The sequence below is a fragment of the Callithrix jacchus genome, chromosome 15 (assembly GCF_049354715.1).
Source record: "Callithrix jacchus isolate 240 chromosome 15, calJac240_pri, whole genome shotgun sequence".
Taxonomy (NCBI): Eukaryota; Metazoa; Chordata; class Mammalia; order Primates; family Cebidae; genus Callithrix; species Callithrix jacchus.
The window spans coordinates 56,056,656-56,072,060 of record NC_133516.1 but is presented as its reverse complement, the minus strand read 5'-3'; the positions used below and the strand labels follow the sequence as shown (position 1 = coordinate 56,072,060).

Genomic DNA, 15,405 nt, shown 5'->3' with positions numbered 1-15,405 from the left:
CTGTGGCTGTTGCCCCTCAAACTCCTCTTATGACTTTCTATGCAGCCTTGGAGCCCCCACTGGTGAAGTCACTTATTCCAGCAGGTGCTTGAGTCTGTTTCTTTCCTGGCTGTTCTCTCAGCGCTTGCTTTACATCATCATTTGGAAAAAGGTTAATTAACATGTTTTAAGTCAGAAAGTACTAGAATTACCTGCATTATTTAAAGATGTTGATGATGTGTCAATAAAATTTTTGACATGACTCAAGTATAGCTTTAAGTTTATTTTGTTAATATTTCTTACCCTTTCTTTTTTTTTTTTTCCTTTAGAGACGATCTTGCTCTGTTGCCCAGTCTGGAGTGCAGTGGCGCAATCTCGGCTCACTGCAGCCTCCACCTCCTGGGTTTAAGTGATCCTCCCATCTCAGCCTCTCAAATAGCTAGGATAACAGGCACATCCTACCATGCTGGGTAATTTCTGTATTTTAATAGAGACAGGGTTTCGCTCTGTTGGCCAGGCTGCTCTCAAACTCCTGACCTCAAGTGAGTCACCTGCCTTGGCCTCCCAAAGTGTTGGAATTACCGGAATGTAACTTCTTAATTTATAAATTAGTATTTACTTCCTTTTTTTTTTAGTTTTACCCTATTGTGCTTAATCAACATTTCAATGTTTCTTTCCATAAAGTCCACATTAAGAATTAGATGATTTTTATTTGATTTAAGAGATCAGATAATTTCAACTGAAAGCAGTATATCTTATTAGAAACTCATACTTGAGCCATAAGGTGATCAGCTATCTGAATAAACACAGAAAATTCCAGTTCAGTGTCTGGATGGCTATGAAATGGTGGCATATGTCTGTTTAAAAGCAGCTGACATGACTCTCCTGTTGATGTTTTTCTCCTTTTTTAAAATCTAACTGTTTAATACAATGTAGATGATTATTTGATGACTTTTAGAAATGCCTGTGGATTACAGCTCCATTCATTTTTGCCTTGCCCTTATGTGTAAGGGTGATTGAGTATGTCTTTCCTTTATAGCCAGTCCCCGAGGAACTACAGAATGGTGAAGGTTTTGGGTATGTTGTTGCTTTCCGCCCTCTTGGGGTTACCACCTGGATCCAGACAGTGGTGACATCCCCTGACACCCCAAGATATGTCTTTAGGAATGAAAGCATCGTGCCATACTCACCATATGAAGTTAAAGTGGGTGTTTATAATAACAAAGGTGAAGGACCATTTAGCCCAGTGACAACAGTGTTCTCTGCAGAAGAAGGTATGGAAAACATGACTGTGTATCAGTTCCAACCTAATAAAAACTATTTGTGCTCCAAAAACTGATTTGGAGTCTCTTTGCGACTTCAAATATATTATTCCAAAGAGCAATGACCCAAGTAGTAGATTCCCAGTGTAAGTCATAAAGATCAATCATAAATGACTCGAAGTATAAGACCTAATGGATAGTTAGAGGATGTAACAGTGAAAGGAAGATTAAACCTTGGGACCCCAGTTCACTAGGCCAAAAGGAAAAAATTAAGCTGAAAGCCAAGTCATGAAAAAAAATGCCTTTTCTTTTGTTCCTAACCAGATAGCTACAGAAAAAGGTTAAATCTCTATAGCTAGCTACTCCGTGTTTGCCTTACCTTATGTAAAGTGCTGATTTACTGAGCAGAGACCTAATTGACTAGTGTCCTATCTGCTTGTTTTCCCTTGCAACGTGTGGCTTACATACCCTTCCTCTTTCCACTCTAGCCCACTCTAAATATTAAATACCTCAAATTCACCTTTAGAAATGGATACAGACCACAGAGTGTGTCTGTGAAGCCATGTTTTTTTTTTCCTTCTGGTCATGTCCTTAACACCTTGGTAAAATAAACTCCAAAATTGATTGAGACTTGTCTCAGATCATAACCATCAGTTAAAAGTATGTTTATGAGAAGTACTTCCTAAGTTCCAGCTTGTGAAGCAAGGAAAACTATAGCCTTACCTTGGGTACTAAAAATATACCCCTTAGAGCTACCCTAGTCCTGTGGTACAGTAGTTCCCATGGCCTAGGAAAAGAATGTTAGTGGATTAAGAGACAGGAACAACAGTATCTCATTCAACAGAAATGCAGTGTGCAGGTTTGAAATATATGAGTTCCTGCTGGTAGAGATACAGACATAGTCCACTCTGAACCCATTCCATTTATTTGTTTTTCTTTTATGCGTGTCCCAGATATCAAGACATCTATGTTTTGTCTTATGACCATTTTAGAAAACAATAAAAGTAGAAGAATTATATGAAATTGCCATTTCATAGATCAGCCAAAACTATTGGCTATCTTATATATTTCTACCAAAAAAAACAAAAATTGGTAGAAACTAACATGAACAGAAGTTTTACCATCTGCCAGACATGACCTAATTTGAAATTTCAAATGAAGAATGAAATGTAGGCACTATTATTTCCCATTTACAAATGGGAAAATGGAAGCCTTGTAAAAGAGAGTAATAAATTTGCCAAAATTCCTAGTAGTGAGTGGTACAGTCGATATTTTATCCAAGGCCTTTGCCCTTAACCATTCTGAGCTCATGAAGTACATCAGTGTCTCTTCTACCCTCCTGACAGTAGTGGCGAAAAATGGTCTGCAGTTGTCATTCCTAAGAACAGTAAGTAGAGTTGATTCTTCTTTGGATCCCTGCCCCTATTCTTGTCTTCTCACTTTCCATTGAGTTCTGAGAGGCATTTTTTTTAAAGGATTATAAAAGTCTTTGCAAAAGGAAGAGTCTTAAATTCATATCCAGACCTCATTTCCAAAAGCTGCCAGGTATTACAGGGGCAAGTCAGGGTTTGGGGGAGTGATGGCAATTATCCAGGGAGTTTTTGGACACTGTCAACCTGTGCATCCAGGACCTAGGTGCTGGCAACTGGAAAAGACGGGCAGCCACAGCCTCTTACTCATTCTTGACTCCCTCATTTTCTTTCTCCTTTTACCATTTTTGCTCCCACTGAAGAGTTAGCTAAAAGTCTTTCTGTTCAAACATGAGAAATGAATTGGGTTTGCCTAAGAAAGAAACAAAAGATTTCTATGAAATCTTCAGGGTGTCTCTGTGAATCCTAGAGAGAATTATACAGCAAACCCCACAAATAATTTTAATCAGGAAGCCCTGGAACCTCAGAAAATGGTCTGCTCCTCTAGAGCAGCTACAGTGGATCAGTGAGCTCCAAGTACTCCCTGACTCTCCAAACCAAGTTTCAAATTCTCAGGAGAGAAAGTCTAAGAGACCCAACCTTAGACCAAGAATTCATCTCAGCATCAAGCCACCTTGGCAGAGAAGCAGGATCCTTTGACAAAGAAATGCACCTGAGGGAGGGGAGATTCCTGCTCAGAGCTGGGCTCTGAGAGAGGAGAACCACTATGAATCCCATAGGACCGCAACAGTGCTTATTACAAAGGAGATCTTCTTGCTGTATTATAAGCTACCTGCATGTCTATCTACTCCTTCAAAAGAGGATGCCATCCACATTTCAGTTGTCCCTTCTGTAGGTTTCACTAGAGAAGGTATTTACTCAGTGTTTATTGTGTATATGAGCTTTACTTGACCTAGACCTTTGTTTGGCAAAATGAAAACTAAGTAGCATTTGTGGGCAGAGAAGTTTCCATGCAGTGAGAATGAGATGAACGGAAGGAAATAAAGACGCGATGAGAAGAACAAAGGGGAAGAAAAGGAAGAAGAGGAAGATGCCAAGAAAGATGTGCAAGGGGAAAAAGTATAGGTTGTCACAGCTATTTTGCAAGGAAAAACCTGTAGCTGTGTCGCCATGTTTTCCTAAGAAACGGAAACAGACCAGTGTCTCTATTTTCAACATGTGGTGCCAGAATATTTCATACAATTTTCAAATATATTAAAATGCTTTTATAAAAATAACATTAATATATGTTTTAAACTGCCAAAATTACCATAGTATTTCAATTTCTGTTTCTGCACAGAGCCTACAGTGGCCCCATCTCAAGTCTCTGCAAATAGCCTGTCTTCCTCAGAAATTGAGGTTTCATGGAACACCATTCCTTGGAAGTTGAGCAATGGACATTTACTGGGCTATGAGGTAATTTCTTTTCAAATTAAATCATGTGTGTATGTTACCATGCTACTTTGTCTCCTTGCACTTAAAATCCTTAACAATGACATCTTATTTGAAGTCTTTAGCTGAAATTTTTTTATCAACACATTGTTTTATTTGATGTTCAACGTATACTGAATTTAACCAGTTGAATTAAAATAACGTTAGTTGGAGTAGAAAAGGAACAAAAAAAGAATATGAAATGAAATCATGTATAATGTGAGCCTAATATTTTAGACAAGTTTGCTAAAAAATAAGGGTGAGATTGAGCTGCAGTATTAAGTTCATAGAGTATTTTTGTAAACAGGAAGCCACTGTCCTCCAGCTCTTTGTCTTACTTTCTTGGTGTGTTTGTTACACTGTGGGGTTCTTCCATAGGCTCTGGAGAAGTCAGCTGTCTGTAACATAATTCGAGACATCAAAGACCTCTCTGTTTAGTGAAATAAGATGAAACATCTAAAAGAGAGGTTAATGTAAGACCAAATATGATGAAAGTCTGACTAGGTCACCCAAACAGGAAATGTTTGAGTTGTCAAGAAGGATGGGACATCTTGGAAGTCTTTATAAGAGTAATAAGGTTTAACAGGACTTTCAAGAGAAAGTAAGTAAAGGTGGAGAAAGTGGAAAACATTCCAGTTTGAGCATGGCATGTTGGAAAAGCAGAGGGATAGAGGCCCCACCTACAGAAGATTCCTACAGATAGGCACAGAAGGACCAGGTCGCAGATGGCTTTAAAGGCCAAGAAGAATCCCTTGGACTGGGTCCCATATTTAGTAGTGAGCAGTTAGAAGAAACTGAGAGCAGTGGAGCTGAGAACTGGCAAGATAAATAAAACTCTAAGAAGATTTTGCCAACAATGACATTGTGGGATTCATAGTTGTGATTTCATCCCACCCACAGCTGTCTTCTCACGAAGCTTCCCTCCAACCTTCCCTGAGGAAGCTGGTAACTCCTGAATCAGTGTCAGGCTTACACAGGCAGATTTGCATCACAGGGCCACGTGTCCTCCACTTGTCAACACACCTTCAAATGAGGGCTCCAGGTTGGCCTCTTGATCAGGTGTAAATACTCTGTGGACTGTGAAGCCTAGCAAGTCAGATTCTTGTTTGAGATATTTAAATAAATAATGAGTTTATAGTTAGTGAGTGTAATGCAATAGTGTGTCAGATTTGGGGCTTAGTTCAAACTTCCCAAACTAGTGCCATAGACAAGCAGGATAAAGCTAATCTGCAGAGATAGATACACTCCCACACAACCCTAAAGAATGGAGGAGACAAGGGCCCATTGAACCTTCAAGAGGGCAGAATAAGCCAGGTGTGGTAGCTCACACCTATAATCCCAACACTTTGGAAGGAAAACACAGGAGGATCCCTTTAGCCCAGGGGTTCAACAGCCTGAGTAACTTAGTGAGACCTCATCTCTACAAAAAATACAAAAATTAGCCAGGCGTGGTGGCACATGCCTATAGTCCTAGCTACTTGGGAGGCTGAGATGGGTGAATTGTTTGAGCCCTGGAGGTCGAGGCTGCAGTGAGCCCTCATTATGCCATTGCACTCTGGCCTGGGTGACAGAGTGAGATTCTGTCTCAAAAAAAGTGGGAACAGCCAGAATAAAATAGCTCTTTGACAGTCATTCAGTTCTCAAATGACTTGGCTTTATTATTTTTCATAATGTTACCTTGAGGTTCTTTTTAATAAATTCTTTTCATAATTGAAGTTCCTTGAGTTTCTGTTCCTTGTAATCGAACAAGCATTGACTTAAATTAATACTAACAAATTAAGAAAAGAAAGCATAGGGAATAGAGCAATGTGGTTCAAAGTATGGACTGTGAACCCCCGACAGCAGAATTACCTAAAGGTATTATTAAAATTGAGCTCCCACAACTCTCCCGGGACCCATTTAATCCAAACACTTAGGACTAGTCTTGTTTGTATATATTTTTAGTAAGTATCTGTAAGGAAACGTCTTCCTACATACTTAAACATAATAAACACTGGTCTCAATAAAGAGAAGCCTGATCAGAGACAGAATAGTCCAGACTTAAGGAAGGCAAAGGGAGTATGAAGAAGTAAAACACCACATAAATACAGGAGAACAACTTGAACAGCATCTTAAAGGAAGCCAAGAAGAGCTGGATGAAAGAGTCATTTAATTCCATCACAATGGATGCAAGCAATGAAAGATGATGGGGAGCCAACAGTATCTCCCTCATGGTTAGATAACTGGCAGAGGCATTGGCAATGAGGTGAAGGTACATGGGCTGGAAGGAGCACAGCTGTAAGGGAATGTGACTCTGAGGCTAGTCCCACAGCAAATCCCAATTCTGCCACTTACCCTCTGTGTTGGGAAAGTTACATAAACTCTATGCGCCTCATTTTCCTGACCTGTAGAATGAGGACACTAATAGGCCTCATCTCATTAGGATATTGGGAGGCTGGGATAAGATTAGTTATCTAATGAGCTTCTCACAATTTTTGGCTCATCATAATAAATAGTAGGTGTGAGCCATGACTCAGAATAATTTTTGATATATTAATGTGTCTATTTCTCCCCAGTAAATATTTTGTAGCAAATAATTGACTGTAAGCTACCTTAACTCAAGGGATTATGCCAAAAGCTATCAGAAGGAGTTGCCTGCAGGACGCTTTCCTTGCTTGCTTTGTTTCAAAAGTTCAGGCCATTAAGGAGATTGTTGCACGTTTTTTGGAGGGTTAGAGGAGAGAAATTGCAACTGAGGAAATCATAGAAGAGAAATTTCTAATGATGTTGGAAGAAATAAACGTCTGAAGCTTACAAAGCCTCCTAGGACCTACATATTCCTAAGGCAGTGCCCAGGTTGATGGCAGGGCCATAAAAGTGAAAGACTGTGTTTCCCACACCCAGCAGTGATTTCCCACTCACCAAACATGGCCCCCAGCTGCTAGAATTAAAGGGCTCAAATCAAATGCAAAAATAAGTAATCTTGGGAGCTTTGGGAAGGGAGCCCCAGGAATTATCTGGCCGAATCTCACATTGACTGAGCAGGATATGGGATTCAATGCTAGATCAAATTTATTTAAAGAATGTAGATGAACACATACGCACTCCTCAGATGGGAGACTGACATACACACTCACCGTGAACAACTTTGTCCTTTACAGTCCATGACAGAATCACAATTCTTGACCTGGTCTTAACTTGTAGAATACTTAAGAAAAATAAATGGAAGACTATACATGAACGGCTTGTGGGATTCCAAGCAGAACAAGAGTGCCGGCAGTCACTGGTGGTTGTTGGATGGCTTAGGGGCAGGTAGATGTTGATTTTTTGATATAGTCATGTACTACATAATAACATTTCAGTTTAGGACAGATCACATATACAACAGTAGTCCTGTAAGATTATAATGCCGTGTTTTTACTGTACCTTTTCTATGTTTAGGTGTGTTTGAATACACAAAAATGTACCATTGTGTTAACAGTTGGCTACAGTATTCAGTAGAGTAACATGCTGTACATGTTCCTAGCCTAGGAGCACTAGGCTACACCACCTAGCTTAATTGTGTAGTAGGTTATACCATGCAGGTTTCACAAGTGCTCTCTATGATGTTCATACAGTGCCACCACCTTCTAATGATACATTTCTCAGAACATATCTCTGTCATTATGAAACATAACTGTATATAAATTTAAGTTGATAAGGAGTCATCTAGATAAGGATATTTTATAAGAAAGTAGAATTACACCATTATGGGTCATGCCAGGATAGAGAGTTTAACAGAAAGATAGAACATTTTAAAATCCCTATGGAGCCATCATAGTGACCAGTTGAGTCCACACCATTTTAGAATTAGACAAACCTGTGTTCAGACCTACTAGGTTGAATATAAACTCTACAAGGGATGAGGAACTTGGCCTTTTGGTTTCCCAATCTATAAGTACCCGGAGCAGTATCTGACATCTAGGAGGCGGACAAAAAATATACATTGATCGAATAAATGCAGTTTGGCCTCTGCTACCCTGTTGCTGTATGCCCTTGAGCAAGTTGTTAAAGCTCTCCAAGGCTCAGTTAAATGAGAGATAATAACAACTTGCAGTATTGTTTGCAAATTAAATGAGATAAAGCTGCAGTTGTCAAAATGGCCCAAAGAGACTTACGGGTTTCTCTTTTCTCTGTTTTAAATATTGGGCTTTGGGATGAGATTGTACTGAAGAAAAAAACACAGTGAAGTAATATGTAGTAATATAGCCTAGTCCCAGTGTGGGACCCAGTGGCCACCATTTCTAATGCGTGCTGATGTTGCCATCAAAGTGGGACACGGAAAGATGAGAAGAGCTATGGGAAAATGGGGCTTTCTTGAAATTAATTACAGGTTGAAATGCACTGCTGCTTGCCTGTTTGTGTAAAGAGTAGCAAATAGAATGTCCAAATGTAGCATGAATACAGTACTGAAAGGAAACAACGATTAAACATTTCTTCCCCAAATGCTTGGTAAGTATAAAGTGAAAGGAAACAAGCTGAAAGAAGTACTAATTGGGAAAATCTTACAAAATAATTTATGTAATTATACCAGGATAAAAATATGTCTTTTCTTAGTTTCAGTGATGATTTAAAAATTAACCTTGGTGGGGAGAAGGACTTGGCAGAGTATTTAATTATCAGTCATGTGGCTAACTTTCCGGGTTGCAGTTTCCCCAATTTGGCTTTAAAATTGTTAATAGCTCCTGCCTTTCTCTCATCTCAGTGAGGGTTGATCATGTGCCATGTGGCATGCTGAGCACATATCATCATTAGCATCCAGACTAATTTTCTTTCTGATTTGACCAAGCAGTAGTTGAGAAGCTCATTTCCCTGGGCTCCAATTTATTTCATCAGCTAAGCCGTTTCACTCTGGCTCAGATCTTTTCTGCTGCCCTTTTGGGTAGGAACAAGAGATACAGACATGATAAAGAAAGGCAGAAGCCTTTAAGTTCATGGATCCTGGGTGCCTGAGGAATGAAAGCTCCCACGTTCTAGTGCAGTATCTACAGTCCATTTCTTTAAAGTCTTTCTCTGTTTTGAAAAAAAGCCAAATTTGGGAGAATGGTATTGATAAATGATTAAAACAAGTCTACACTTGCAAAATGATACAGATTAGCATATTTTGGAGGAATCAATCAATTTTTTTTAAGTTTGGCAGAACGAACTAATATGCCATAATAGAATGCCAGTCTTAAACTTCACTGATGCCTTCTTCCAGCCTCCTGTTCCAAACAGCTGTACAGAATGTGTTTAGTTCCTAATATCTCAATTAGAATGAAAAAAGATGTAGGCCTGGTGTGGTGGCTCACACCTGTGTAATCCCAGCACTTGGGGAGGCCGAGATGGGTGGATCACCAGAGGTCAGGAGTTCAAGACCAGTAGGGCCAGCATGGTGAAACCCTGTTTCTACTAAAAATACACAGATTAGTGGGACATTGTGGTGGGCACCTGTAATCCCAGCTATCTGGGAGGCTGAGGCAGGAGAATTGCTTGAACCCAGAAGGTGGATGTTGCAGTGAGCCAAGATCATGCCACTGCTGCACTTCAGCCTGTGCAACAAACACAATGGGACCCTGTCTAAAAAAAACAAACAGAAAAGAAAAGAAAAAAGATGTCAAATATATAAGTACTTTTTTTTTAACACTATGAAAATCCCACTGGAATAAAAGATGTATGCATTAGGTCTAATTGCCTGCAATTGGGCAAAGAATTCACTCTAGCACAAACCGAATGCACATGGGAAAATGGGATACAGACAGTTGAGGCATACTGAAATAAATGTAAGACAGGCAAAAAAAAAAACATTCAAGTGAGTATAATGCAGACTTTTGAAGAGGGTCAAAGGGTTGGAGAGAGCAGTAGCCAGAGCCTTTTGTGAGTGAAGATTGCCCAAACGGTGCTGTATTCTTTATTAGGTAAAGATAGTCCCTACCAAATAGTGGTTCAGCACTGGGGAATGCAAGGGAATAAATATCCCAGCCTCTCTCTCCTCTTACCCTCCCACTACCAGCGTTCTATAAGCTACACCCAGCGAGAAGCCACAGGACAAAGGAACCAGACTGATGATAGTTTATACCAGTCAGCTCTCCTAGGGGCTGAGAGCAGAATGAAGAAGAGTGGGAGACACATCTGGGTTTGCCTTCCTAAAAGACCTTTAATGCATTTTTACCTGCTTTCTATTTATTTTAATGTGTCTGGTTTAACTGCTAAATTAAAATATTTGTCTTTGAAAATCTATAAGTATGAACATAATTATTTTTGTCTATTAAAAGAGTACTTCTGATTTAATACCTACTCTTTAATGGCTGAAAATGCCATTTTAATAGATTATTTTTATAAACTGCATTTCATTTTAAATATAAATTAAGTGAAATCTCTGATGCAGTGTTATTAAGGACTCTTCACAATAGGAACATTCTTTTTTTGGAAAAACCAAATTACTGGAAGTAATAGAGATACTTTTAATTCTGATATTTTTCAACTGTGTTTCTGTTTACTTACCCAAATACAAATATATTGGTTTGTGAAATGGTTTTATGATTCTAAAGGAAAAAAATTTTATTGTCTCATCAAGAAATTGGAGTTTTGATGTTTCACAGATAAATAGAATATTGGGAATTAAATACATAGCCTGATGAATCTCTGCCATAGGACTCGGGGAGGCATTTTTAAACTATGTTCAGGTTATTCAACAATTCCACAGCATTTAATGGTTAGTATACACAGGCTTTGCTGTGGGCAGTAAAGCTATGTTGATAACCAAGAAAGACAAGATCCTGCCTCAGGTGTGTGAATCCACCTTACCATCCTTCCCCTGCTGCTGTCTGCTGGGTGAGGAAATGCAGTTAATTCCTGTCCCACGTGCACATCCTCACTGGCAAACTAAGGTATAGTCACCCACGACTGCTCAAGAAGATAGCCTGTAACTCTCAGGTGTCTAGCAATGAAAAATGATTGAGAACCACAATTCAGCCGTAACAACCCTCTCCTCTGGAGTGGATTTGCCTTTTATTTTTCCTACTCTAAACTCAGAGTGAATTTATAATATGAAAATTGCTGGATTTCTTCAGTTCTGGAAATTTCTCTGCCTTTTTCCCTTTGATCATTGCTTTTTCCTCAGTCCCTCCTTCTGGAACTCCAGTTAGAATTTTTCATTCTACCTTCAGTGTCTCTTAACTTTGCTTTCATAATGTTTAATTCTTTATACAGGCTCTGTTCTGGGTTAATTAGTTCCCTTTTCACCATAAGTCTTCAGCTTAATTCTGTCACTGATTTTATCTGTTTAATAATTGTATATTTTAGGTCCAAGAGTCCTGTGTTTTATTTTTCAAATCTGTCTGGTCTTTTTTTTTAAAATCTTCTGTTTTTGCATGGTAGATTCAGTTTCTTCTTTAATAAATCTAGATGTTTTAAACAGAGTTATTTTATAATTTGTTTCATATTAGTGTATTCCAGCTTGTCTTCCCCGGTCGGGTCTGCTGACATTTTCTTGCTAGCAGGGTTTCTGGTATGCTTTGCAATATTTGTCTCTCTGCTTACCTTTTGTAGATGCTACCTTCATGTTTTGTCAAGCTTATATTCACTCTTTTCTCAATTACATTTCCAAATGCTGTTCCTTCACCCTAGACGCTTTTTCTTCTCCATCCCTGTGCTGTAGTTGCGCCTACAAAATCCAAATTAGCATAGAGATAGTCTGTTCTTTCACTTGTAGCACTTTGACTGCTTAAATCCAAAACACAACTGAGAAGGAAATGGGGTTATTATCATTTGTATTTCTTCCTTGACTTTTCCACCTTTTAAAAAAATGATCTGGCCTTAATATAAGCATTTTTGAGCCAAATTTTATAGAACATAGTAAAAATTACAGAAAATTGGCAATATTAATGATAACACTTCGTTTCTATGTTTTAGTTATATGTATATTTGTCCTTAATTCTCCCACTTATAATCGCCTGGTCTGGTCATACTCAGCACTTGCTCTGTTTGGATTTATCTGTTTTGTATATTTATTTGCTCACTACTTTTCTCCTCGTAGAGTCCCTTTCCTCTATTTTCACTGCTGTGACACTCAGCCTAATGCAGCACCTAGCAAATAGTAGGTTTTTAGTAAATATCTGTTGAATAGATCAGTGCTCATTTTAATGAAAATCACTTAATGAGAAGGGCAGAATTTTTTTAAGCCTTCACATATTTGGTGTCTTCTGCCCACCAGGTGCGGTACTGGAATAGTGGTGGAAAGGAGGAATCATCCAGTAAAGTGAAAGTGGCAGGAAATGAGACATCAGCCAGACTACTGGGCCTGAAGAGCAACCTGGCCTATTACACAGCTGTCCGTGCTTACAACAGTGCTGGCGCCGGGCCCTTTAGTGCCACAGTTAATGCAACCACCAAGAAAACGCGTAAGTATATGCTGATTTCTTTGAATGGCAAGAAAAATAGTTTGCATTAAAAATGATAGCCTTCTACATCATTTGAAATGGATAACCCAAGTCATTAATTTCACCAGATTATATAAACCTAACTCCAAAACCTTAATACTCAGAGCCACACATACCCTTGTTTTCATAATATCCCTAAATCTTTAGGTAGAGACTCCCTGGGAAAATGAATGTGCACTTTTGGAAAAAACCTTAGTGTGGGGTGTTAGGTTAAATCTATCCCCTTTTCTTTTAAAATATGATAAGCTTAGTTGGATTTACTTTCATGTATTTTTAGTTTCCCAAAGCTTGAGGATTTCTGATAAGCATGAATAAGTTAAAGTTAATGCTGAAGAATCAGTTGTGATTTTTTCCTTCTTTACCTTTCTTTTCTACATTATTCAAAAAAATGGCATTGTGCATTAAATGATTATCAGCAGAAGCTGAAGATGATGATGGTCCATGTAAACGTACTGATACTTTAAAAAATCTAACCAGAGTTGTCAGTGTTGCTTTCAAAGCTGAGTTTTTGTTAGCTGTATATTCAAAGGTAAATTCTCCAGCTCCAATTACGAGTTACTATTAACTTCATCTACAAGAAAGTCAGTGATTTACAATTTGGAATGTTCTACACATATTTCAGTTAATCTAATAGCATAGTATACATTTAATCATTGTGTTGTATTGGTACTTACTCACAATGCAAATGTTTGAGTTACCGTTGTCATTGCCCTCATCGTAGCTAATGGTGACTGAAAACACTAAGTAATTTATGCTCGTTCCCCATTTAGTCCTCATAACTACCCCCACAAGGTAGGTGCTATTATTATATCTATTTTGAAGGTGATGAAAGCATGGCTTGAAGGGATTAGGTAATTTACACACAGTGATACTTTTACTTGCAGAAAATTGTCTTCTTAATTTATTTTCCTATTTCTTTCTCTCTATTTTATTTATTTATTTATTTTTAGTTGAGATGGAGGCTCGCTATGTCATCCAGGCTGGAGTACAGTGGTGCAATCTCAGCTCACTACCACCTCCACCTCCTGGGTTCAAGCGATTCTCCTGCTTCAGCCTCTCAAGTAGCTGGGACTACAGGCGTGCACCACCACACCCAGTTAATTTTTTTAGTTTTTAGTAGAGACGGGGTTTCACCTTGTTGGCCAGGATGGTCTTGATCTCTTAACCTTGTGATCCTCCTGCCTTGGCCTCCCAAAGCTGGGATTATAGACGTGAGCCACCAAGCCCAGCCTCAAATTTCTTAATTGAATAAAAATATTTGCTTAGCTAATTTTTGGTAAGAATAAGACAGTTTTTATACTTGGTTGCTTTCTGTTTCCATATATCATTTCCATTGTTTTTGAAAACATACATTTTTTGTCTAAAATTGCAAAGAACTCCAATAATATACAATTGAATATGATTGGCTAGTGTTTTTTATGGTTAACTTTAATGTAAGACGTAATTCTACTACTTGCGATGTTAATTAACCAGTGTAGATCTTATTAGAGAAGTTTGTGTGTTAAACTTTTTATATCTGTAGAAAAAAGAGTGTGGCTAACAACTGACTAGTACAGGGAGCATTGCAGAGCCCAAGTTTAGCAACAAAACGTTTGATTTTCTATAGCAAGACCCATTTGTAAGCAACCAACTAATGTACCAATTTAACATGATCCTTATCTAATTATTAGGGGAAGTCTGATCTATCTCTTTTTCATACCACTTCATTGCTATTAGACCAAGGAGCACATGGGTTTGGAAATACAGAAACAAAATTCTGTATTTACAACTCTTTGCCAAATATATTTGGTTGTCTCAACAATTCTTACTGAATTAATATGGTCTAAATATACATCATTATTTATATATTCCAAACACAACATCAATCAAAAATTCTGATTGCAAAAGTATATGCAAACAAGTTTATCTGGCTTTTTCTCTGACTTAATAATGATGTGATTACTTGCTAGGAAATTATGATTTTAAAAGATAGTATAACATCATAGTGGAATCAGTGAAGAACTTAGTGAATTGATAAGACAGAAGGAATAGATTGATTAGAAAACAATAGAAATGTCATGATAACTTACAATGAATGAATTAAAATTTTAAAAAGAACCAAAATCCCTTTGTAATTTATAGATAGCATATAAACACCCAATCTAAAGTAGAAATTTGCATGTAACACTGATGATGATAATTATGATTGACACTGAGCAATTTCCAGTCATGGTTCTCAGTGATTTTCATGTACGGATTCTTAATTCCCACAGCAGTATCATGACATGAAGGTATTAGTATGCTTACTTTAGAGAGGAAGAAGCTGAGGCATATGGAGGTCAAATAACTGTACTGAGATTGCAGAGTAAGTAACAGGATGGGCGTCCAAATCCATAGTTTTAAACACTATGGTATCCTCTCTTTCAGCCATATTGTTAGAATTACATCACTCATTTAATACCTTTATTTATTGTAATTTTGCTGTGTGCTTAGGAACTGGGTAAGATGATCACAGGTGGTCATGGCTTCTATGCTCATGGCGCTTAAGCTTATGGGAATTCCAGCAACTAAATGAAATCTCTCAAAAACAATGCTCTGCTGTTGCCACAGTTCAACTGGAGTCTTTAGGTTGATCTGTAGATGCTATTACAGACAATTTCCTATGTTGGGTGGGAAATTCATATAGATCATTAAAATCCCAATCATCCTAAAATGGCATGTAAAGAACATACGTTAATTTTTAACTTTTATGTTAGTAATTTTTAAATATGTACCAAAATTACAAGTAAAACAGAATCTCTTAAAGCCATTAATAATATTGTTACTGGTAGCTCTTAATAGTCATCCTAAGCTTTGACATGGTTTAACTGCAAATCCTATTTAAGAATTTTGGTAAGGCTCTTGTGA

General features: G+C 38.0%; 1 protein-coding gene across 2 annotated transcripts in view; it reads left to right on the top strand.

The window, feature by feature from the left end:
• Window positions 1–15,405, top strand: part of CNTN3 (contactin 3) — a 332,442-nt gene that overhangs the window by 296,758 nt on the left and 20,279 nt on the right. For both annotated transcript variants that reach the window (XM_035276115.3, XM_054245874.2), the window contains 3 exons: window positions 1,019–1,253; window positions 3,951–4,066; window positions 12,294–12,480. In XM_035276115.3, the coding sequence (XP_035132006.1) occupies window positions 1,019–1,253; window positions 3,951–4,066; window positions 12,294–12,480 (538 nt within the window). The remainder of the gene's footprint in view (window positions 1–1,018; window positions 1,254–3,950; window positions 4,067–12,293; window positions 12,481–15,405) is intronic.